Raw genomic sequence first — 27,011 nt, 5'->3', positions numbered from 1 at the left:
TCTTATTTTGAAAAAGTTTAGCTTGAATGATCAGAAATGGGAAAGAGAATGATTCTAGTTGAACTCCTATAATAAGCTAATTTTAACTTTATTTTTTATAGCCTTGGGTTATTGGGTCAGAAATGTCATTGCTAACTAGATTTGTAAACTTGTTACCCCTGAAAGATTGCCTCTGCTGCCAAGCAAGGGACAAGGTCTTGTTTTGTTTCTTTTGATCAAGGAACAGAATATCCTTTGTTGGCTCCAAAACAAGAAGTCTTAAATTTAAACATACTTTTGTTTGCTTTTCTCAGTTGGATAACACAGGAACAATACGAAGGTGACTGAACCGAATATATATATCTCGATGGTGTTGAATATTATATAAGTCCCAGGGTGCTATTGGCCTTTAGAGTTTTTTGTAAGGCAGTAATAGTATGACAAGGCTTTGATTATTATTTGATTAATTGACTGTCCCTATTTTTTGCAAAGCAGTTACAGTAATAATTAAACATGGTAGAACTATTGTAAGAATACTGAAACAATAAAGACCCTGTTGATGAAAGGCGAAGTATTTACCTAGGTCAACTTTCCTTTAATCTCTGAGGCTCTTCCTGGCCAAGGGAAAACAAAGCATAGCAGGTGATGAGCCATTAGATAATGACAGTGCATAGCTCTGGACACAGGATTTGGCAGCTAATCTACATTATAATATCAAGTTAATTATGTAGATTTTTGTTTCAAGAGCATTAAGCATCATAGTGGATGAGATATTCAGAACATTTATAACAAGAGTATGAGGTGAGTGTCGGTATCAGGGGAAATATTGTTCTCCATATTAGTCTGGGAAAGCTTTCCCTCACTCCATATTGAAGCAAGCACGATTACACAGATTATCTCATTTCATTTTACAACACCTTTATGGAGTTGGCATTATTATTATAATAGCCATTTTGCAAATGCAGGATACTTGTCAGAGTACCTTAGCAAACAGGCTTAGAGTGGTTTTGCAATTTGGCAAGAGCTACATAACTAGAGAATTTAGGAGGTCTTTAGACTAAAACTGAGATCATACCAACTGGGACAATAGATAGATTAGATTAGATTAAATTAGATGGATGGATGGATGGATGGATGGATATAGATAGAGAACAGACATATCTATAATGTGCTTTTTTGGTTTCTTAGTGTATATATTTCAGAGTCTTTTATGTCAATAGAGATAGATCTTTTAAATCATTGCATAAAATCACATATTTGTATATGTCATAATTAAGACATTTATATATTTTTTTCCGTGGACATTTGGATAATTTCCCACTTTGGGCTATTACAATAGTGCTGTAATGAACTTCTTTGCACATACATCTTTGTTCACACTTCCAAATATCTCTGTATAAATATTTAGATGTAGCATTATTAGGTCAAAGGTATTTACATTTAAAATCTTGATAGCTATTATCAGATTGCGCTTTTATTCCCTGCTTTTCTGAGAGTATTCTTTTTTCTACATTCTTACAATCCCTGGATGTTACAGTCCTTTTTTTAAAAAACCATTCTTATGGGTGACTGCATGGGATTTCTTTGTTATAATTTACATTAGCTTAACTTTTAATGAAGTTGAGCATTTTTACATAATTTATCGAACATTAGTATTTCTTTGTTGAATTCTCAATTTCCTTTTCTCTACTTGTATACGCAGTTCTTTGAGTGGATAAAGCCTTTTATATATTATTGATATTCATATTGATATTTGGCAATATTTTCTGTTAATATTTGACTTTTCTTATAACTTCATAATAGTATATTTTGTTGTCTGGAAGTTTGTAGCATTGATTTAAAAAAAAAAATCTCCATGATATTTAATTTGTACAAGTGTAGTCAAATAAGTTTCTTTGAAGCAATGCATTAATTCTCTTTAGTCAGTTATAATATTCTACAGTTTGAAAAGATGAAAAATGACTCCTGCTATCAAGAGTTGGAGAACTATATTAGTCACATTTTGCTGATAACGAACTATATCAAAATCTCAGTGACTTATGAGAAATGTGTATTCTCATGCCCCCTGGCTTGCAGGTTGGCTGCAGGTCCCTTGATCTAAGCGGGGCTCGGCTGGGCCAGGCTAGACCCCAGGCTTCCTCTCAGGTTCAGGTCTCCTCCATCTATCCTCATTCTAGAACCCAGGCTGAAGCAGCTATTGTTTAATGCTCTGTTATTCATGGATCACAAGAGCTCGGGAGTTTACGTGGAAGCACAGGATGCTCCTTTAGGCTTCTGCTAAAAATTTGTATACCGTTACTTTCATCCACATTCCATTGACCAAAGCAAGTCATTTCACCCGTCTCAAAATCAATGTAGCAGGAAAGTATACCCCACCCATAGTAAAAGGCTGTGAAGTTACATGGCAAAGAGTATGGATAGATAATTCTAATACATGGAAGAAGGAATCCAGTTTCTACTAGAATGATTAGCTTCCGACATTAATTATTTTTGAGATGGTTTACGTGCCCTGCTCAACCATAAGCTTTATGAAAGCAGATCAGAATGTAAGCATTCAGTTCTGACCTTCCCTAACTCCCTCAAAAAGTAGAGATTAACTCTCTCTTTTTTTTTTTTATTACATTTGAGAAACAAATTTAAAAGAAAAATAAATGAATTGGTGAATTCTTAAAACAATTAACATTTAAACATTAAGTTTAAAGCTTCCAAGTTAAACCTTCAGGCTAAATAATCATCTAAATCACAAAATGGTCCTTAGTCTATTTTTTTTTTTTTCGTTTCAGTACCATCCGTGACAGTTGCTATGCTTGCAGTACGTTTTTCTTCAATTATGTTTGTAATTATTTTGAGAATTTCTATTAATACACCCACCTTTATAAAATAGACATTATAGTGATAACCTCTTTATATTTCATAGAGATGTTGGTAGGATTAAACAAGATTAAGTAAAGAATTTATTTTACTATCATGTACATAATGAATGCTCAAAAAAATGTCAATCTTCGCCCCCCTTCCAAAGCTTATATATTTTTCTTATTAACAGTATTTTCTACAATATTTTCCATGGACTGGTAAAGTATTTTTTCACCAGAATTATGGTATTATTTCAGCCTCCCTTGTATACACTCTGTATTTTCAAAGTGGAAGATACTATATCTAATTTATTTGTTTATTATTTTTAATAAGTCGCCTACAACACCTGGTCTCCCATTCAAGTACTAACCAGGCCCAACCCTGCTTAGCTTCCGAGATCAGACAGGATCAGTCACGTTCAGGGTGGCATGGCAGTAGACGATACTATATCTAATTTAAATACATCATTTTACAGATGAAGAAATTTATACCCGAAGATGATGGGTAGGATTTAAACTCAGTCAGAAGATAAGCATCAGGATTAGGCCCGGAGCTTCAGTCTTTTGCCGGCTAGCTCTGTGCGCTTTTTTACGAGGCTGTGTGGGCAATAAATGTATGTTGTCACCATCCATCCCCAAGTTCACACCCAAGGTGCCAAAGGGATGCACCTGATTCTCTGACTTTCATTTCCTGTTCTCCACATACATGATAAAAAATGTACCCATTCTATACCTTGTTCTTTTGGGGTCCACTTTTTATGAAAGTGGACTATAGCCAGCTTTCTTAGTACTCTAGCTTTCATAGTGGACAGTTGAGTGAATCTGAGTTTTCTCTAAGGTCTGAGTGTGTGCTAATGGCCATTTCTTATCAATCCACAAGTATAGGCTAATGAGAAGAATTGTGGAACAAAACTGTCGCTGCCCTTGTCATTGTGATATCTCAGGCCTGGGCGTAGCAAGGGTGTATTTAACAGTGCAGTGCTTAGTTTTTCAAAATTTGGTTAAATTTTTGGGACAAATGGAAAATTTCACTTCTTGGCAGCAATACAAGGGTTAGAGTTTTTTTTTTTTTTAAAGTTCCCTTAATTGTAATAAGTTAATATATTTAATTAAGTGGAAATAGACCTTAGCTTTACCTAGTACATCTGTTTGTCTTATATTCTCAAAGCCATTTTTCTTAAATATTAGTTCACCTTGAGCATTCATTTGGCCCAGTGGATTTATAATCATAAAATGTCCATCTGTAACTAAATTTTTAAAAATTATAGATATTTCCTAATTTTCCTGATGTTCATGTAGCTCCTTCTTTTAGATGATCTATACTACAGAACATATGTTCACTTACTAAGAATGACTACTTAGAAATGAAATATTACGTATACAACAGTAATTTAACTCAACAAAATCTCAGGGTAAAATCTATTTAATTTTATATTAGTGCTAGTTATTGAAAATAAGTTTTTAAATACTTAAAATTCAATATCTCTAGGAGATTGCCTGCAATTATTTGTAGGAATCGGTGTATTGGGGCAGACTCAATAACAAATTCTGCCTTTATATAGAATTACCACCTTTGTAAAACATCAGTTACAGCAATACTTCATTTTTTTTTACATGAAAGAAACAGTCAAATAGTTCCCCTAACAGACTGTCTGAACTGAAGATGCATTCCAGGAGGAGCGTTATGCTACATCACCTCACTGCTCTGGCAATGATTATAACAAAACAGTTGGTACAGAAAAGTTAGGAAGCCTGAGTTTTGTGGTACACATTTCTACCTAATTTTATGAAATATATAGTTTAAGAAGCATTGCTTTCACTGTTTCTCTGTAAGATATAGCTAATGCTTAATAAAATCTGGGATATAAGTGCATTTTATTTTTGTACAGAGATTGTGTGTGGAGAGATGAGGCATTTACCAGCTTTATCTTAGTTTTAATTTTAACTTCTTACCTAAGGTGGTATGTGATGTTCACCACTACTTTCTACTTGCCATATAGAAAAAGAGAGTCACTACTGTGCTATCATGTGCAATGTACCACACAGTTGATGGGACGCAAAGTGGTGACTCTGCACGTGCACATCATATATAGCATTGATTTTTTCAATCGGATAGTTTATTCATTTCCTTTAGTATTTCTAAGATCTGTGGATTTGTAGGAAGATTCTCTTGAGCCTATTAAGCATTGTGCCCCTCTCCTTTTTTTCCCAACAGCTTTATAACTTATTTTTTGTTCTTAACCAGTCTGGATTTTACTTTTGTTAATGATATGAATTAGGAATATTTTTGAGATGGCTGTCTCATTCTTTCTCTACTATTTATTGAATGGAAAAGTAGAGGAGTGGAACAGAATAGAGTATAAAAATAGATCTACCCTGAGGCCAAAACTATTGCCATAATAAATGAAGTTTTATTGTATGTTTTAATATCTGATAGGGTCTGTTTTCACCCTTATTCTTCTTTTTCAAACAACTCGTTAGTTTCCATGAAAAATGTGAGTGGGATTTTAATTTTGATTGTACGGAATTCATAAATTAAAATGGGACAAACTGACGTTCAGAGTATTTTAGGAGCACAGATGTCTTACAATATTATAGATTTTAATCCAGGAACACAGTATGGCGTTACACTTATTCAGAGCTTTTTTTATTCTTCGGTTAAGTTTTATAGAAAAGGATATTTTTGCACATTTATAACCAGTAATTCTTGGATATTTTATAGTTTTTGATCTTTTCCATTATACTTTCTAAAGCTATTGTGGGGTTTCTTTTGGCACATACATTTTTTAATGTTACTTTCCTGAACTCTTGTTAGTTCTCATAAATTTTCTGTTAAATCTCTTGTATTCTCCAAGTAAATAATAGCTTAATCTACAAATAATGAGTTCTGGATTTCCTTTTTCAAATTTTTTTTTTGGTTTTCCTTATGTGCCCACATAATTTACCAAGACTATAAGCAAACTGAAAATGAAAAATATCTTACATTATTTCTTTTCTACAGAAATGACGATGTAATCATCTGATTGCTAGATATAGTAATATATGTGGCCAATATGTAGTCATATCGTTTTTTGTTTAATTTGATTTTAGCATACCTTTAAATGAACTTTATAAACCAATCTGATTGGGGAAGAACATTTAATAGCAGAGTATTTTGAGATCCTGAAAGTCAAGAAGGTGTTGATTTACTCGAAAAAGTTCTCTTATACTTACATTTCATATATATATGCATATATATGTATGTATATCTACAGACATACACATATATGTATACACACATATACATACCTATGTATACACACATTTATTTATTCCCTTAGTATGTACTAACAAAATTGAACTGTGTTTCAGAATGAATATTATTTAAATCCTTGTTCTGCAATAACATACTTGGACCTATTAGCAGAAGTAGACAAGGGGCAAATATTAATGGAATAATTTCCACATATATCTGCCAGTGGTTTCTAGGATGTATAAGTTACAGATCTGGCTAACGTTTTTTGTGTATTGTTAAAGTTTGCTCCCCTAGGCATGTTGCATTATAGTCCACTCAACTATTAATGTTTTCTAAAAGATAGATGCAGATTCTTTTTTTATCTAGGGTCTTATATTTGAAATATACATTCCACCTCTTCTGCATTCGAATATATGAATCTTTGTTTGTTAAGATGGAACTAAAATATTTCCCTCTTTTTGAAATGCTTCCTTTTCTTACACAAACAAAAAGAATTACTTGGTATATTCCTCTGTTACATTAGTTATCACATTATATTGTAGTTGTTTATTTTGATTTCTGCATTCCTACTAAGCTGTGAGCTACTTGAGACTGTGCCTCTCCAGTGTCTGGCATTGAGTTCATACTCTAAACTTTTGTTGAATGAATAAACATGAATAAGTGATTACCAAAATATATAAGAGAAGTAAAAGATGAAAAGAGCTGTCTAAGAGAAACTCATAAATCTGACAATTTAAGAAAAACATTAGAGGGTCCTATACAAGGGGCATAGGAAGCATATTTTATGAAAGGACTAATAAAAAAGGTACAAACCCCATGGTTTAGGAATGTGCATTTTGATGCAGGAATGTTTATTATGGTAGAGAAATGCAGTAGAGACTGAGTGGCATGAGAGTATGAAAACGTGTTGAAAGTCAGGAAGAAAAACAATTCATTCTGGTATAAATCCTATAAATCACATGATTTTGTGAAGTATATACCATTAGAAACCACACTCCATCTGCTTCTATATATGCAATATGTATTCCTGGTTTATAGGTTACCATATATAGCTTGCAGGAGTTGCCAGTTTTTCCATAATGTGAATGTAAAGCACACCTGGACTAGCAGGGCCAGCTTCAAAGGCAATAGACTAGATTTCTTTCATCTCTGACCTTCTGTTCTGCTTTCTATTTACGGCTTTTTATGTGTATATATATATTCAAATGACTCATTCTTAGATTTTAAGATTTTAGGGAGACATTATGGAGTTTTTCAGGCACAGTTTAGGTGCTTAATTGTTGCATTTAATTGAAAATGTCCATTTTTATTATACATATTAACTGGACTTGATGAATTATACATTTCTTTTAAAATGTTCTTTAATGTGTTAAGTGAGGGTTTGTATACCTATTTCCAGTTACTTTTCAAATAAAACAAATAATTCAGCAGAAATAAGGACAACCAAATTTTTTATGGCTACATCTGAAGGCCACATTTAGTAGTCTTTTGAATGACGTAGGTAGGAAAGAAAGAGCTGGCAATGTCCTTCATATTCGTTCTATCACTCTAGAGCTATATTTTTGTAGTCATTTCATTGAAAGGTTCAGTGAGAATTTAATTTAAATCTACATGCAAGTAAAATAAGAGATAACAAATGAGACCCTAACACAGCCCGGTAGAGTACAGACTAAAAATCAATTTCAATGATTCGATGATTGAAATATAGTTATAGTAATCACACACTACAGTGTTTGGGCTTGTATAGGTCATAGGTCAGTGTGGTGTTTGCTTAGGTAGCTTCAAGACACATTAGGTTAGTTTTGTCAGGAACCAACAGAGCATTGTAGCTAAAATGGTATATACTCTGATTCTATAAAAAGCGATGAATATTGCTATCCAAATAATGGTATTGGTATTCTTTGGCTGCTGTTGTCTCCCAAATTATTAAAAGTGGTAGAATGACTCATACATATTTTAAACTAGTAAGTTATTTTTATTCTCATTCAGTTTTCCTTTTCTTAACATCTCAATTGGTTTTAAAAACCACGCAGTTGTTTAGATGAAATTCATCATACAAATTTTTAACGTATGTAGTTTTGGATACTTAGCAGTTACTTTTTTTTTTTTTAATTAAGAAAGCCATCCTTTCTGGAGTATCATCTTTTTGTTGACCTCTTCCTACAGGTTTTCAGCACATATTCCAATGAAGACTATGACAGGCGAAATGATGAAGTTGACCCCGTGGCTGCTTCAGCTGAGTATGAACTTGAAAAGCGTGTAGAAAAGCTGGAACTTTTCCCAGTGGAACTAGAGAAAGGTATATGAGCTCTGCAATGTTTATTATATTATTATATTGTTATGTTAAGTATACAGAAATGACTTTCGTTTTTATAAGTACAGCCTTTTTTTCTCCCTAAAGATTCGGTCCAGTTTTAATTCTCATGCAGGATTTTGATTATTAAATTTCAAAAATAGTTGATACGAATACTGTATAGATGGTGGATTGAAAGATTCTGTCCTCTCCCAACTGAAAGCCACCTACTTTACGTGGCTAGGATGGCAGCTAGGAATAAGGAGGTGTGAGTGAGGCCTGATGCTTGGTTGGTACTCCTGCAAAGGGCAGGTGCTGGTGAGAGCCCAGAGAGCCGCTATGAGGGAGCACTTAGGGCAGGTGGATGTTTTTGTCTTGTTTTGCTTTTTGAGGAAGGAAGAGTGTCATGGTTAGACTCCAAATGTGTAGATATGGGAAATGCTGGGCCTTTAGGAAATTATGGATTTTAGAATGGAGGCAGTGAAATCCTCTTCATCTGTGAGGGGTAAGGGGCTAAAACAGAACAAGGAGAATGGGGACGGAGGGAGGGTCCACCTCCTGATTTTGCTGCCTGGAATCACAGCCAGCCTGCTGTAGTAACTGGAGGCTGTAGGACCAGAGAATTTCATGTTTGTCATCATGTAAGGTGGGCATCTGTGAACTGGACAGTGTGACCTAATGATCAGAAGACTCACATCTCAGAGAGTTTTGGGAAAACCACAGAACAAACAGATGACAGTTTGAATAACAAAAAAGAAACAAAAAAACAAATAAGGATATCCAAGTATGGCTTTAAAAATACATTTTAAATCAAATTAACAATAACAACAATGAAGTGATTTTAAAAAAATAAAAATTTCAGTAGAGGAATTGAAGAGGAAAGGATGGTGGTTGTTGGGATCAAACTGGTGACCCAGAAGTTCAAATGACAGAGTGAAAATCCAAGAAAAATCATGAAGGAGATCCAACATATAAATTGTAGATAACAGAAGGGGAAATAACAACAGAGAATATTAGACAAATAATAAAAGAAATTTCCCTGAGCTGAAAAAAGACCTGAACCTCATGTTTGAAAGGGCTTAGCCAGTTGGTTACAAGGACTTAAAAAAAGTTCAACACTTTAAGCATAGGCCTGGAAAACTCCTAATCGTCAAATATAAAATGAAAATCTTACAAAATACCAGACCGAAATCAAAGCGAACAAAGAACGGTACTTGCAAAGGCAAAATTATTAGACTAACATCAGACTTCTCGTCTGCAACCCTGAAAGTAGGGAGATGTACATAGAATTTCACACACAGCCGAGAAGAAAAGGATGGTGATCTAAGAACCCTACATCCATCCCAGAGAACGTTTACCTGGTAAAAGAAAGAAATGTGCTGATATGTAAGGATTGAAAGAACACATCATGCACATACTTCCCAATTAGCAGGGAGGGAAAGAAATGACGAGCGACTTGTTGAAAACAGCAGAATGAGGGGAAAATAGTCGAAAACTATGTGAGTAATATTAAGCGTAAAATTGCTTGGATGAAACAAATATAAAGAATACCAGTCCTACTAAACATGACTAGCTTAACTATTCCCATTAACAGACACGTTCATTTGATCTTAAATAGAGTGTAAGAGTGATACTTACATTTTTCATTCATTTAAAAATGTAAAATTTATACAATTTATCCTTGGCTCATGACCCATACAGAAAAAGCTGGATTTGGCTGTAGGCCATTGTATTGCCTATAATAACAAATAATGAGAACAATTTGAATTTTCATCAATGATAGAAAAGGATCTATAAATCGCAACATATCTATTCAATGAAATATTACCTAGCAGTAAAAATGAAGGAGCCACAGTTCCATGTAACAGTATGTATGATTCTTACAAACATGAAATTGAAGGGTGTGGAAAGCACATCACAGAAGAGGCCATTCAGTATTATTTTGTTTGTTTAAATTTCAAAATCAGGAAAAATAAAACATTTTTTAGAGATATAGAAATATTTTTCAAAGATGTAAGATCTAAACACATGGAATGATATACCATATTCTTGGATGAGAAGACTTAATACAGTAAAGCCTCTCCTATACTCTATCTCTGATACATATAAATATATAAATAAATTTATTGCAATTCAAATAGAACTGCCATGAGAGTTGGATTGGGAAAAGGGATTCTATAATATAATTCTAAAATTTATATGGAAAAATAGAGACCTAAGGGAAGTATGAAAAAGAATGCAAAATGATTTAACCTCCCAAATATCTGAATATAGTGTAAAGCTTCTATTATCAGAACAAATTGTATTCACGTAGCTATTGATCGGTGGAATGAAAATGAAAATTCAAAGAAGGTTATTAGTCTGCATGAGAATTTGATATATGACATGTATCCTATTCTAATTTAGAAGTAACAGGGTGCTTTACAAATTGTTCTGGCTTAACGGAACATCTATCTGAAAGAAGGCTGGATACCTTCATTTTTATTACATTATGTATAAAAATAATCCTATGTGGATTAAATAATTAAATATTAAAAATAAAATAATAGAGACATTTGATGAACATTTATAAGACTACATATTGCATCTAGGCTTGTGGGAGGAGGGGCTTAACCAAAATGGAAAACCAGAAGTTATAAAGGAAAAGATGGACCAATTACATTATCCCAAATTTTAAGCTTTTAAAGGCAGTATTGTCAAAGCTAATAGATAAGTGATAAATTTGAGGGAAGGAAATTTTATAGATGATGTAGCATTAATGTCTATATTATGCTAAGCATCTTTGTAAATTATCAGGAAAAAAGAGAGACAAGCAAGATTCAGTAGAAAAATTGTCAGTTTACTGAAAAAAATCTAATGACCCACACTCATATGAATGAAAGCGCAAATCTCAGCAGCAATGGGAGAATGCCAAACCAGCATGAGCTTCTTTCCTGAGAGAGAAAATAGGCTCCGAACTCCAGAGCATGGTGATGGCATTTTCTGTAATAACAGAGCCTCACAGTCTTTTCCATCTATTCCTAGCTGCTCTGCTTACTTAGTACTCTGCCTATTCCCAGGAGAATATGTACAGATGAAGACAGGGTGGCTGCTGGGTTCTTGACAGTGTAGCCACAAGAATCAGTGGCTTCAAGTATGTGGCTCTGGACTTCACCCATGCTTAACAGACATATCTCAGAGAAAGCTGTACAGAAGATGAGATGAGTTCTCTGGTCTCTGTGGGTTGATTGTACTCTAATTGATTTTCATTATCACCATCTTTCAGGTATTACACACTGGCTCAAACTAATAAAGCTTTTCTCACAATCAGGTTTTCAGCTCTACAAATCTAAATAATTTTCCAGTTAGTTTAACAAGAGGTACTATGGAAAGAAGAAAGATAATTTTTACTAAAACCTGAATCCAGGCAGGGAAATGGATTTGAAAACTAAAATGCAATTTTCATGCAGGATATTTGCAGAAAGAAATGATTTAATGGCGTGATAGTACAGAGAATCAACATTTGAGAGGCACCCTTTGAATATTTTGAGTGTGAGAAAGTATCACACATGGCAATTCATAATAAAGAGAAACTCCTATAAATACAATGAATGTGAGCAAGAATTCAGCTAATACTTAATATACGCCAGAGACTTCATGCAAGAGAGAAACCCTATGACAATATTGAATGTAGAAGAATCTGTAGTGATCATCTCTTAAACAACACAAGTGGCTATCTATGAGGTATTATTGAATTAGCAAACATACTTGGTGGGAGACTTATTTGGATATAAACATGATGGGAAGACTTTGGGTCATCATTCATCCCTTCATCAACATGAACAAATTCACACTGTAGACAAACCTTATACGTGTGGTGAATGTGGGCAAGAATTCAGCCATACAGCTAATCTTTATGTATATTAGAGAACCCACGTAGGGGAGAAGACACTTTTTATGTATAACCAGTGAGGAAAGCCTGCAGCATAGATCTAACCTTCATCTGCACAAGAAAAAGATTCTGTGGAGAAACCCTAAAACTATAATGAATGTAGGAAAATTTTTAGCAAGAGGAAGCCTCTTGATGAACAATTAGAATGAAATAAATATGGGAAGTCACCTGCGTGCAAACATTCTAAATGTAAGAAATGAAGGAAAGTCTCCAGCCATCACTCATACATTAGCATTGAAGTGCTCACACTGGAGAACACCCACGCCCAGAACCAGTGTGGGGAGTGCCTTCAGCTGGGGATCACATCAGACGGTTTCTCCAGGGAGAACACTCTATAAAGCTTTCTTTAGCGTGTAACTGAGCAAATGAATTGCACTTTTGCCAAATGACATATTTTTAAATATCTTTATTTAGGATGTCGGATTTTGAGTTGTACTTATATGTAGGATTATGAATTGTACTCAGAAATACTTAAAGCAGAATTGGTGACAAGGAATAATCAATGAAATAAATCATATTTGAAAGATTACTAATTAAGAATATTCAGTATATTAAAAATTATTGCTAAAAAGTTTTTTAAAGGCATCAGCATTCTGTTGAGTACATGAACCAGGTTTCCTTTAATAATCTACAGCTAATTAGCTAGTATCTACTTTTTTATGCAGCTGATACAACATAATAACAAAGACTTTGAGGCTCTCAGAAAATAACTTTGAATGTTACCCAAAAACTGTGGATTGTAAAATAGAGTATCTCTTATATCATTGATGTTAAAATATATATGTAGATGTTAAAATATATAGAAAGGACAGATGGAAGTATGGATAAACACATGATTTGTAAGTGAATGAAGAATAAGATATTTGTCAGTATTGTTCACAAGGCCAAGAAAATGGAAACAAAAGTGAATGCCTATCAGTAGAGAAATAGGTAGATATATTATGATATCTAATCTCACCATGAAATATTATGCAGTCATTAGAAGTGATCTAAGGCTATGTAAGTGGCTATCTATGAGGTATTATTGAATTAGAAAAATAAGTTGAAGTAGGTATAATATGATCTTTTTTGGTGTAAAGTAAATAAGAAGGGGGAAAAAAGCCATATATACAAACTAGTTGTCGATATGATTATATCCTTGTATGGTAGGACAGAGACAGTAGTGAAAGACACATGGGATCTTATTAATGTGAATAGGGATATGGAACAAGTAGAAAAGAAAAGAAGACCACATAAATAAAGGGGAAATTCCAGATATATTATGATCACATTTATTTAAAGTAATATCTATGGCTCACCCAGGAAAAGTTAAGCCAGAATGGTCAACCTAGAGATGCATCGTAAAATTATGAACTCCAAAGAATTCTTTGTGAAAGCAGGCAAAAAAAAAAAAACTGGATAACTAATGGGAATGAAATCAGACCAGCCTCAGAGTGACTAAAAGATAATAAAACATACTTTCTTTTCTTTTCTTAAGGAAAGAAAATATGACTCAAAAATTTTATTCCCCCTAAAAAAACAAACAAATAAATAAAATAGGTGTGTTTGAGTGTGTATGCTTTTGTGCTTAAAATATTATATTGTTTAGAGAGCCTGTGTTTTAAGAATGATTGAGTCCTCAATAATCAAATTATTACCTTTTCTTAGGATCACAATGAATATCCAACTGCAGTAGTAAAGTGAGATTAAATTCATGAGCCTTTTGTAGGATCTTTTTTGACACCCTTGCTCCCCAGCATAGAAAAAAAATTCTGCCAAGGCAATCATATCACAGAGTTCATAAAGAACAAAATTAAAAAAGCAAATAGGTCTATCAGCTAATTGCAGACTAGTGTAACACTTAGGTTGTTTTTTCCCCCCTCTCTTTCATAGATGAGGATGGACTTGGTATAAGTATTATTGGAATGGGTGTTGGAGCAGATGCTGGACTTGAAAAGCTGGGGATATTTGTCAAAACTGTAACAGATGGCGGTGCTGCCCAGCGGGATGGCAGGTAAGCTAAGTGCTGTCATCAATAACTAAAATCTAGGAAACTTTTCTGGGAATTTCTTTCAATGGTAGTTTTCTTCTTTCGCTATTTTAGGACATAATTTCAGAGTGTGTCTTATATGTGGAAAATATTCAAACACTTGAATTACTTTCTGATTTGTAGGCAGAATACCTGATGGTAAATGAGTGGATGGATCTATTATCTATATCTACCTCTGTACCTGTCCATTCATCAATCTAGTAGAAAGTGAGGAGAAATATGGGTGTATATAGTTTAAGAATATGTACTGTGGAAAGCAGCATGTAGTTTCATTTCAGAAATATTAAAACATGTTATAATAGATGCCAGCTACAGAAAAATGAGGCAGAAGGCAAACCTTGGATTACGATAGTTCACAGGAAATGATGATCCAGTGTTTTTTCACAATGAAGGCCATGAGACCTGACTGCTTTCCGTTTACCTGCCCTTCCCTTTCTGGGAAAAATTCAGCCTCAACTCAGATACCATGGTTTTGGTATTGCTCCATCCCCAGTGGTCAAAAAGATGACATCGATACTAAGACTTCGTAAGAATGAGCCTTCCTAACACCGAGAGACCACAGTATCCAATCAAAAGGTTGGCTATCAATACATCCTTCAGACTGACTTACGACCAGATGGGGGAACTTTGGATGAGAAAATGGGTTCTGTAGAAAGTAACCTCACAGGGTATCTAATCATAAATTCCTGGGCAGGTCATGGTGAGTAGTCATACCTCAGGCATATAAGTAAAAGGTTTATTTGTGCCTTAAGCAAGCCCTGTCCCTTGTTATTTTGCATCTAGATAAACGCACCTTTGAAATACCAGAAGTAATACCTCTCTAAGGGAGTAGTAACCCTTAAGAGAGCATGTAATCTTGTTAACTCTGCTGTAATCCAATTCCTGCCCTACTTTTCCCATCTCCACGTTATCTTCCTTCCTTATCTGTCCTCCTTAATTTGAAATGCATTAAAGAAGTTGCAAAACTGTTATCTCCTGAGCACTTGAGATCTTGATTTCTGGCATATGTCGTCAGTTTGGCTCAAATAAACTCATAAAATTGTTTAAAAAAAAAAAACCCCACCCCAGAAATATCAAACAAGCGATAATAGGTCTGGCATTTTTGAAAATGACAGAGGTGAAAGGGAAAATAGGAACTTTAATTCTGCACTGAAGGTAATTTAGGAGATCAATGTCTCTCAAAAAGTGTTCTGTCTAAAAATACAAGTTCTTGAGCAGAACTTAAACCTGAGGAATTAAAATCTCTAGGAAAGAGGTCCAGCAATCTCTGCTGTAAACATTCACCTTGGGCAATTTAGATGTATGCCAAGCATCAGATCATTGTTTTGTCTTAGTTTTCATCATCTCAAGCTACAAGTATCTTTAAAAACTTTGATTACTCTCCACTCTAGGCTCCATCAGGATGCTGCATCAGGTTGGGGTTGAAGCAGAAGGTTGGCAATAGAAATAAAAGACCCAAAAATATGAGTACCAAATTCAAAGAAAAATCTTATTTTTCTAGGAACATTGAATAACTGGCTTTGATTTTTTTTTTTTTAAAGTTTAAGTATCTGTCATTTAACCATCTTCTCAAGAAATAAAGCATGTTGAAAATCACTTCTGAATCTCTGCTGAGACTCATAGTAGCATTATTTCTTTTGTGATCCTAATAACACATATTGATGTACACAGATAATTCCCAAGGGGAACTAAATTGATTTATTAAAAGAAAAAGCCACACCTTGGGTATCATCTCTTTCTATAAAGTTAGGGACTACATCTTAGTCAGTAGCTTTATTTATATTCCCACAGTACTAGAATAGAGAAGTTCTGAAGTGAATCTTTTGAGTGAATGTTCGGCAGACTAAATATGTATCGCACTTAATACAAAGTGGGATATTAACATTTTATGTTTAAAAGTAATTTATTAACAGTCTTCTTCCATTTTAGAATAGTTATGGAAATAACCTCTTTACTCCTTCAGTGAATTACATAATGTTTACAGCAATAAACATTATTTAGAGTCTTTCTTCCAATTGAGCTAAAACGTCTCTTTAAGTTTCATGAAAAATTTAAGTCATTCTCAAGTGATAGGACATAATTCATATTATTACTATTCAAACAATACTAAATTATTATGATCATCCCTCTTAAGTAAATGAGCCACAAAGCCAAACTTAAATACAGAGTAATTAAAAAACAAAAAGGTAGAAAATTTTGCAGTTGGCACTCAGCCAGTTCCTGTTGTTCTAAAAGCAGATCTATTTGTTTTTCCATCATTCATTTTAAAAATTAGGTTGATTTTCTATTAACCTATTTACTGATTTTTTCTCTTGTGCAGTTTTAATATTTACACCAACACAAGATCTTCACTTTATCAGTTACGGTGTGCATCTCCTCAACCTTTTTAAATGAATATTTCCTAGTATAGTAATTCTATTGTTATAATAGATGCTTAATAAATGTCTCAGTGAATATATTAAGAAAGGTCACTCAATGTAATGAAATGAACAGAATCTTTGAGATCATGTGACCAGGAGTCTTAATTTCATCCCCTCTACATAGAGCTGTGGTATATTAAAACAAATTACTTAATGTTATCTACATTGTTGTATTAAATAAGCTCATATAAATAAAAAACCTTTTATGGTACAGTTTATGAAACTGTACTTGAATGAAGTAGGAATAAACTTGAAAGTTGTTAAGAAAATAGTTATGGGAAGTCATGAAAAACTATAGTATATTTTATATATCTGTAGAAAGATATATAAGGTGCATAGAATAATATACATAGAATAATAAAATTTTGGAGGTCAGTGGGATTTTAGAGATTTTTCAGTTCATACCTTTTATATGTGTATGAAAATTGAAGATATATCTATATACAAAAATAAGCGGTCTCATTATTAGACCTATGGTAGTGTTCGTATCCTTTAAATTATTATATTATTATTTCCACTATTTCTGGTGTGCTCATTTGCACAGTATTTAAATGTTTACTATTTAAAAGATATCAGTATAAAACAATTACAAAAGGAACAGTTGGTTGCTGCCTCCAGTCAATAATAATTTTTAAAAAGTTGTGTTACATATGCTTATTGATATTGTATTTAAGGATTCACAAAACATGATTAGTGTGATGCCATTCTTGTGTGGGTGTTTTCTATTTATTCATTCTTTCCAGCCCCGCCCCCCAACTTCTCTCTCCCTCCCTCTTTTTCTCTCTCTCTCTCTCCCTATCTCTCCAAAAAACTTGGAATTAATACACACCAAAATATTAGATGACTATATTGGCTGTTTTTTGGATTTCAGATAATCTGGAATATTTAATTTTTCCAGTGAGAGAATATGTAATACTTACATATATTTTAAACTACAACTAAAAATAATAAAATTACTTCCATGTGACCTAGGGAAAGTTATTCTTCAGACCTCAGTTGTGGACAGAATTAAAGTTCTGGGTTAGATGTTCTTTGTAGTCCTTTTAGCTTTAAGTAGATGAGTCGGTATTATACCTTTCTAGCTTGCTTTATTTTCTTAAAAACTCTCTTATTTAAGAAAACTATTTCAATTTAACCTAAGATTTAGTCATACTTCCTTCAAGGGATGTTAAATAGCAGACATATTTAGAAAATTCTTTTCTCTCTCTTTTCCTCTAATTAGCTCAACAGAAGAAGAAGCCTTTTTTATTGATTGCTTTTACCCCTTACAAACGTCTCATAAGCTCTCACCACATTTTGAGTACTTTAAAAAATTTGCCAGATATCTCCTGACTCATCTAGTATACTTAGAAAGTTTTGAGGCTTTCTTATTCTTTGATATGATGTCCTGCTTTCTAAATTTTCTTGCGTAAAGCTTTTCATTTCTGTTTGTACCTTTTCATATGCCTGAAACATAGAGGGTGCTCAATAAATATTCGTGAGTGAGTGAATACTTGTGCTTTAATTACTTTCAACACATTTACTTGGGGGTAACATTTTTCTTTTTATTCTGTTCTATTATATTCTCTTTCTCCCTCTCTCCTTCTCTCTCCCTTTGCGCAACTTTGTCTCTTACAGGGTAACTTGTGCTTTAGCTGGGTGATATGGTAGCTACTTCTACCTTCTGTTTTAGTTTTACATTTTTAGTAAAATAATATTAAGTATTGTAACCATGAGTTTTCGTTGCCAGAACTTTTATGATTGTACACAGGACACTTTAACACACTAATTATTTCTCCAGCCCTCTTTAATGAACCTATAAAGCAAAGTAAATTTTATAATATCACAATTGAGGCAAATTGAAAATGTATTTGGGATCTGCTTTGTTTCTGGCTCCTGTGGTTGTTTCTGAAGCTTTTGCATATCATTTTAGAATACAGCCCTTTTTAGGTTTTTGGGAAAAGATATCAAATATGAAATTAAGGTGCTGTGTAGTTTATCCTCATTCAAGCATTGGTTTTCAAAAGATTTTAATTATTTTTGACCATCTTTTGGGTAACATCAACATATAAAACAGACGAAGGGGTCTATTTTTGGACTTACCCTGCAGCAGACTCTCCCTCCTGCAGGCTGAATAGGTAGAAACTGCTGTTGTAATTGTGTCCCTCTGTTGTAATTCCTTAGTCGATGGTTTCCTCTCTGTGCACACACTTCGTGGCACTCTTTAATCAAATATTTTGCTTGTTCATCCCTTTGAGAGTTAGACTATAACTGCTTTGACATGAATGTATGTTCACATACAGTTAGAACTTCTCTATTTAGCATTTTGGGGAAGACTATGTGGACCGAAGTTTATTAATGTTGCCCCAGCTGGTCTCCTGTTCATTCAGCATCGGTTGCTGAACCTGACTTACCCTGTGAGGTAGACTTTTTGTTTTTTTTTGTTTTTGTTTCCCCTTGCCAGTTATATCATGTCAGTAAATAAACAAGCCCCAGAATAGTCCAACATAGATTTTTACTTGCCTTTCCCCTTTTTGGATTCAGAATTTAGGTACCAGACGGAGGCTAAAGGGCAGTAGCTTTGCACACTGGTGTTTGTTAGCACATGGAAGCTGTTGAGGAAATGACCAGGACTAGACGCCCTGTTCAGATTAGCAAGGTGCATTCCCATAACTCCATTCCAGTAGACAATGTTGCCAGAGGGAAACAGGCTATTTTCTCTGCTATTGTGGAAAAATTTTGGAAAGTCCAGATTATCTGTATTCTTCATACTCTGGGATGGTCTCAGGCAGAGAGCTGTCTATTTAATTTTTACTACGAGGACACATCCCTTGTCATTTTTGTGCTTCTCATTATGAGCCAAGATTGGAGAGAGATTATCAGTGTTAGAATTCTGTGAGGTTGCATCTAAAAGTTATCTCCTCTCAGGATAAAAGATTCAAGCAAATAAACATCACTTCTTCAGACTCCTTCTGCAACTTAATATACACACGCAAGTTTTGATCTTCATTAAGTTCTTTCATATACAAGAACAGGCTGACACTTTAGCATTAAACTACTATCCTTTTTCTGGGAAAACAAAAATTCATCCCATTACCTCATCTGTACAATTACATTTTTTTCTGTCGCCGTTGCTTCTAGCATAGTCTCAGCTATCCAAATTAAACTGAATTTGTGGTCTACTTAACTAAATTCTAGTTAACAACCTTCACTGGTAGTTAGGTATTTGATAATAATTGCCTATCGTACACAAGCAGTTTAGCAGACTAGCAAATATCATTTCCTGCAGCCACACATACTATTTTTACATCTTAAAGTACAAGGATGAACACACTTATTAACATGGTGTAGAGTTACAGTAACTTTGTAACAGTTTAACATACTTGTTAAAATATGCAGACTTGTACATATATTCATGTGCCACTTAACTGAAGGTATGTTCTGAGAGATGCACTATTAGGCGATTTTGTGGTGTAACTGTCATAGTGCACTTACTCTAGATGGTATAGCCTACTGCACACCAAGGTCATCTGGAATAGCCTACTGCTTCTAGGCTCCCAGCCTCTATAGCATGTTATTGTATTGAAACTGCAGGCAATTGTAACACAATAGTATTCGTGTATCTAAACATAGCTAAATATAGAAATGGTACAGTAAAAGTATAATATAAAGATAAAAAGTGATACACTTGTATTAGGGCCCTTACCATGAATGGAACTTGCAGAACTGGAAATTTCTCTGGGTGAGTCAGTCTTTAGAAATCAGCGATTATAATATGAGACTGAAAAGTTTAAGAAGATTAGGTCTAAGGAAAAGTTACTGGATATCTCAAAACAGAGGTAAATAATTTTCAAAGCAATAAATCTGAAGGGAATTAAGGATGAAACTAAATACAGAAATTCACTGTGTTTAGGTTTAGCATTCCACTGTAATTCTTTTTATTGTACTTTATCATTTTTGGTAGCAGACTGGAGGACAAGAGGAGAAAGTTCTTTGTAGTTAAGAAATGAAGACAATCGGTATGGACCACTTATTTGTGTAGATTAGCACTAAAAGAACAGATGATAACACATTTGTAAAAAATATAACAAGAAAAAAGCGAATTGAAAATAATTTACAAAAAGAAGAAAGACGTACAGGTATCCATTAAACATCTTAAGTGTCACGAAAACAAAATTTAAAAATAATGTCTCACATTTCAGATTATAAAAAGATTTTTTAATACAATATTCACTTTTAATGCAAGTGCAGTAGACTACTTTTCGACACTGCTAGGAGGAGTGCAAATTGAACAGCTTTCTGAAGGACAATTTAGTATTTAACATGTAATGTATGTTGACACAGTGATTCCACTCCTAGCAAGTAATTTCAAAGAAATAATCAGAGATATTCACAGTGATATTTATATAAAAATGCTAACCTGATCAGTAGCTTGAAACAACATGCTAGTATTACAATATGTAAGAGGCTTACATATATAATACTATAGCATAATGTATTCTAAATGTCTGTTGTAGAAAAGTATTTAATGATGTGATATAACATAACATATTATTTAAGTGTAAGCTCTGGAGTCAGATACCCGAAGTTCCCAGCCAAGTTCTGCCACTTATTTGTTATGACTATATAAGAGGAGCCAATGCTTTCTTATATGTAAAACAGAAATCTAATCATAATAATTATCATAATTCTAATATATTTAATCAGGGCTATTTGCAAGATTAAATAAGATACAAAGCGTAAAGAGCATATAATACACCGCCTGACATATAGTAAGCACTCATAGCACACTGCCTAACGTATAGTAAGCACTCAGTAAATATTATCTTGATGAGTAAAAAAGTATTAATCCCACAAAACTACATATTTATATTCTAATTTTGTTCAGTAAGTAAACAAAGGTGTATACATAATAAAAAAATCTGAAAGGAAATTCACCAGCATAATTTTAATAGCGGTCAACTCTAGATGGTTGGATTACATGACATTTTTATTTTCCTCTTTAAATATTTCCACATTTTCCAAATTTTTAATCACGAACATATATTACATTTATAATTTTAACATAGTATCTAAAATCAGCACATGCTAATTTGACAGCTGATGGTAGCATTTTATTTAGTGACTATGGAAATGGCCTAAAAACTTTTCCTTTAGACTGAAGCATTATAGTTACTTGTTTTTTATTAAAGTTGCATGTGCATAACCATAAAATAACTAGACTATATGTTTTGGACTCTAGGATCTATAATCTATAAACGAAAGCCAAAAAGACATTTTCTTAAAAATGTAAGAGATGGAGAATTAATACATGTGGTTTTGAGTTTCTGTTTTCAACAGAAATTTTACCGTGCTCATTATATACAGTATTTAAAGTTGTGCTTTATTACCAAGGTTTTAGAAATAACTAAGAATCTTGGAAATCATGTTTTAAGTTGGTAATCTAAAAAACATAATTACTATTGATATAAAAGTGTGAGAATTATGATTCAGTTTAGTTGAACACAATTTTGTATTTTTTTTATGCTTTTAAACTTTATGTAGGAGACCTGTTAGTTTATCTGATTAGTATTCATATCTGAATGTTAGGAAGTTCAGATTAACTAGTCTTTTCATGAAAATACACATTCACTTCGCAAAATCATGGAGAAAACAGCTGTGTATTTAAACCAAAATTATTAAATTAGTCTTATTTGTCAAAGACTCACTTTTATTACATGAACTTGAGCTCTTATTAAAAAATATTTCTGAGCATCTAACAGAGTTTTTAAGAAGGATTGTTTTCTCAAATGTCTAGCACATTTAAAGTTTTTATTAGATACTAGAAGATTTATGAAAGTGCTTAGGATTCTCTATGAACCAATTAGATTATCGCTTCTTTGATTTATTTATTAAACACACTCCCGTTAGGAACATGTTTCATCCGCACACAGTGCAGCATGATGTCTTCTCTCAATTACGGCCACTCAGGCTCTGCAGCCTCAGAAACAGGTCAAGAGATCAAAGAAACACAAACCCACTGGTCAAGATTTCAAAGGGCTATTCTCCTTTCTAGTGTTTATTAAATTTTTTAATGAAATAGTTTGAACTCACAAATAGACAAAGAAATTAAAGGATCGCAACTCAAATTCTTTATTGTCTCTCACATGGTAATAATAATAGATACCTATAATCCCAACAGAAGTCTCGAATGATCAGGTTATAAAATCATACTCCTGATCATTGCTGCTACCAGTGGGGAATTCGTTGTTGTTATCACTATCTAGTGCAGATTTGATCCAGAATTAAACTGGATAAGAACCAGAAAGAAAAAAAAATTTACAGTACTAAATTAGGAAAAAAAAAAAAAGAAAAAAGAAAACATGGTGGTAGCAAAGATGAAATTTTGTTGCTGCTTTAGAATCACTTTAGAGACCAAGCTAAAATGTGGCTGGTCTTAATCCTTGAAATACATATCTCTGGTATTACAGTTGAATTGTCTTTGTGAATCTGTTCTGGCTTCTTGGTGGAACATCCAAAACTATTATAGGCTAAGAGTCAAGAACTAAAAAGATGACTTTTATAAATAAAAAATGAACATGTATCAGGGTTTATTCAACTCACTAAGAGAACTGATAAAATGATAAATGTGGTTCAAAGAACATTTTAGGAGTAGGCATTTAAAGACAAGTTAATAAAGTAATATTAGAATAACATTTTTAAGATAGATATAAAACTAGTTAATATTCTACAGGGAAATAAACTATGGCTTATGGGATTATCTTTTCTAACAGAAGAAAAGTATCTGAATTTTTTCAGGGCAAAAATCTACAAATTAACATGCAACTTTACTATGTCCAGGACTTTTCATCAGTTTTAAACAGTGGATCAATTAAAATATATTCCCTCAAATTATCCTCAGTTGGTTCTGTGATGCACCTACATGACATTGAAGACATGTTGACCTCCAATTGTTCTTATTTCTGAGCTTTAAATAACTTCTCTTAACACACAGCAGCAACACATGGTATGTACAGCACTTATCCAGAGTAATTACAGTGGTACTCAGTTTTTATTGATGGGAAGAGTCAATATGGTAAGATGTCAGTTTTCCCAAAACTAATCTTAAAAACCAGTGAAATGATTTTGTTAATTTCTGTAACATTAAGCATTTGAATGAGATCTAGAGTTTATATATAAAAGACAAATTTTGTATCAATGAGTATCTTAAAATCAAGTATTTTGTTAATGAATTTGTTGTGAATGATAATGTATTATCAGAAAAATTAATTGTGGGCAATTTTTTTCCTCTTCCCAAAGGATACAAGTCAATGACCAGATTGTGGAAGTGGATGGAATCAGCTTGGTGGGTGTCACACAGAATTTTGCTGCAACAGTTCTCAGAAACACCAAGGGTAACGTCAGGTAAATATGTGGCTTTAGATATGTACAATTTGGTAACTTGATATTTTGTTGAGTTTTGGTTTTCTATAATTGTACGTATAAATATATGTAATTACAATGAGAATGCTAAAATTTGCCTTTAGTTTTTAATTTTTCCTTCTTTATTGTAATTAGTTCATGTAAATATAACAAAACTATAAACTATAGTATTCTAGAAAGACATGACAATATGAAGTGTACAGTGAGAATCAATATTGTTGATTACTGAGCTACGTTAGTGATCATACATACATCTAATGATACATATTATTTAGACAAGCAGGCTGAGTGTTTTGAGGTTGACGAATGCATTTTTAAAATCTTTTTATTGTTTTAAAGAATCAAGCAGGATTAATCTTCGGCAAGCTATAACTTTTCTAACTTAATAGGACAGAAAGTATTTTCTTTTGAACCTTGAAATTTATGTCCAGTCCTGGGGTTCTGAAAATTATAGATTGGAAAACAAATAAGAGAGTAGTCCTGAGCCAACTGAGGTCAAGGTTTGAAATTTGTTTTATTTGATCATAGTATACTTATTGTTAAATATAGTATTGTTTACATCTTATACTTTTCCATAAGTCCTATGAAGGAACACATAAGAGGACATTACTTAGTCTTTGTAATTATGAAAGTATTTTAGTGTTATTACCATCTAAATGAAACTGACAAATATGTTGAAAATATTGGTGAGTTAATATTGCTATAAAGAGGTAACATTAGGATTTTATTGCAGTGTATTTTATGTTGCACAAGCATGAGTTTAAGTTTTAGAATTTATACTTTTTCAGTTGGAAAGCACCCCTTAATGCCGAAGGTAATATTTTATAAATACAACCTCAGCAACTTTTATGGGTGCTATGTCAATGTTTCAAGAATACCCATAGTCCTGAGAAAAGTATGTAAAATAATTGGAAAGAGTACAGGAGAAACTGTACTGTCCCCTCAGTAAATGCAATTGTGTTCTGAAGATTGCTGTCTGTTATTGAGGCAGCACTTTCCTGTGTCAGTATAGAACTTGGTTTTGAAGCTGCCCATTAGGGTTTAAAGTGAATTTAAAAGTGAAATAAGATACACATTCAACTTATAAGAACATTTCTCAGTTGGAAAAAAGTTTGTAGTTACATGAAATTATAGCTATCCTTTCTTTCTCTTCATAATTTCCTGCTGTTATCATTTCAAGCATTGTACAAATCGCCAAAGGCTTGTTAACTGTTCTCCCTGATTTCAATCTCTCCCTTGAATCAGCCCTCATTCTTACCCCTAATAGAAGAAGGTAATAGCAGTTTTCAAATATATGAAGGGCTATCAGAAAAAGGAATTGACTCATTTTGTGTAACTCTAGTAGTACAACTAAGATCTGTGGGTAGAAATAGTAATTCTGCGTTTATCATGTCCCTCTCCTCTTCAGAAACTTCAGGGGACCTCCATTCATTGAGGAATCTAAGCTCTTTATCCTGGTATTAAAAATCTTTCATCATCAGATCTTATCACTTACCTCTCCCTGGGTTCGTGCTGTGGTGCAGTCATACCAGTGTAGTCATCATCCGTCAAATGTGACTTGTGAATTATTTTTGTGTGCTTTTTCTCTGCCATTTTTTTTCTCTGTTTAAAATACTCTCTTCTATTTAGAACCTACTTATCTTCAAGAACATATTTCAGATTCTTTTCCCTCCAAGAAGTCCTCCTTGACCTCACTGTCTCCTGGTTATCTCTTCTTCCTTGTGCACTTATCATTCATACCACTTTTTTGACTTTAGGTTAAGAGATCATTCTACTTTGATCTTATTTCCTCATTCACTTTGCAAAAATCTTGATTTTAAAATGGGACCTTTAGCTGCCTTTGTTCCCTCAAATTATTTAAACTGGGTCTTAAGTGATTGAAATTATGTAACGCGGGATCTTAATCAATTGAATGTAAGGAAAAAAGTCTTTCCCCAATTTTAACTTATTAATAATAATTTTTGAATTCCTCCAAATATATTTTATGTGGGTAGTTCTTTATAAGGTATTAATATAAAAACAGGATCCAAAAACTAGACCTCTATTTTTAATAACCTGTTTTAAACTAAAGGTTTAAAATCTGTAGCATTCTGTATTTCTTATTCATTGATGACCGAGCTACCACATTCAGTGGTTACTAAACTTTATTTTTAAAAACATATCTGAAAAATTAGTAAACTTAGTTTGAATTTTTCTGACTACTAAGCACAGATCTGGAAGGGGTTGTTGGAACTCGTGTCTTTAAAGAGCCAGGAAGGGGAAACATAAGCTAGTGGCGATGAGAAAAGTGAAACAGATTTGAGTGGTGGTTATTTTTTAAGTATTAGAGATCAAGATTTTTATTTAATTCCTGAAAATGTACATGAAATCGGTGCTAGTGTTTGGATATGAATCAAAATCACACAATGAAGTTCTGTGACTTTACCCACACTTACAGAGAATCATTTTTCTCTGACCTCTTAGCCTGCTTTATTTCATTAAACTGAATTACTATACCTGAGTTTATGAACTAATAGTACTAATGAAGACCCTGTTAATATGCAATTTTTAACATACTAGAGACCTCGTAATACAAATATTTTAATGTGATAATTTCCAGGGATATATATGTTTTTCAATCCTACATCATTTATATGATTTAAAGCATATTAGGCCACTGTGAAGAAGTGGTCCAGCTCAAACTAGGCTGGTTCCTGGGATAGCTATAATTTCAAAGCCTTGGTAAATTATTATTTCCTTCATTTTACTGACATCACTTAGTTTAAGTCCTGACAGTGAGCACTGTGCCTTTATCATGTTAATTACTTTTATCAATTATGAAAAGGACTCACAAGACTCATAGTTTGTACTCAGAAATGATTACACAGGGTA

At 33.2% G+C, this 27,011-nt stretch overlaps 1 protein-coding gene across 10 annotated transcripts in view; it reads left to right on the top strand.

Annotated features, from left to right (window-relative positions):
* The window catches only part of PPP1R9A (protein phosphatase 1 regulatory subunit 9A), a 262,803-nt gene that overhangs the window by 131,535 nt on the left and 104,257 nt on the right, over positions 1 to 27,011 (top strand). For all 10 annotated transcript variants that reach the window (XM_039878065.1, XM_039878061.1, XM_039878060.1 and 7 more), the window contains exons 3-5: positions 8,233 to 8,365; positions 14,163 to 14,283; positions 24,018 to 24,122. In XM_039878065.1, coding sequence (XP_039733999.1) covers positions 8,233 to 8,365; positions 14,163 to 14,283; positions 24,018 to 24,122 — 359 coding nt within the window. The remainder of the gene's footprint in view (positions 1 to 8,232; positions 8,366 to 14,162; positions 14,284 to 24,017; positions 24,123 to 27,011) is intronic.

This window comes from Pteropus medius, unplaced genomic scaffold (genome assembly GCF_902729225.1).
Source record: "Pteropus medius unplaced genomic scaffold, Ma_sr-lr_union100, whole genome shotgun sequence".
Lineage (NCBI taxonomy): Eukaryota > Metazoa > Chordata > Mammalia > Chiroptera > Pteropodidae > Pteropus > Pteropus medius.
The sequence above is the reverse complement of the archived record's forward strand: the minus strand, read 5'-3'. Positions and strand labels throughout refer to the sequence as shown.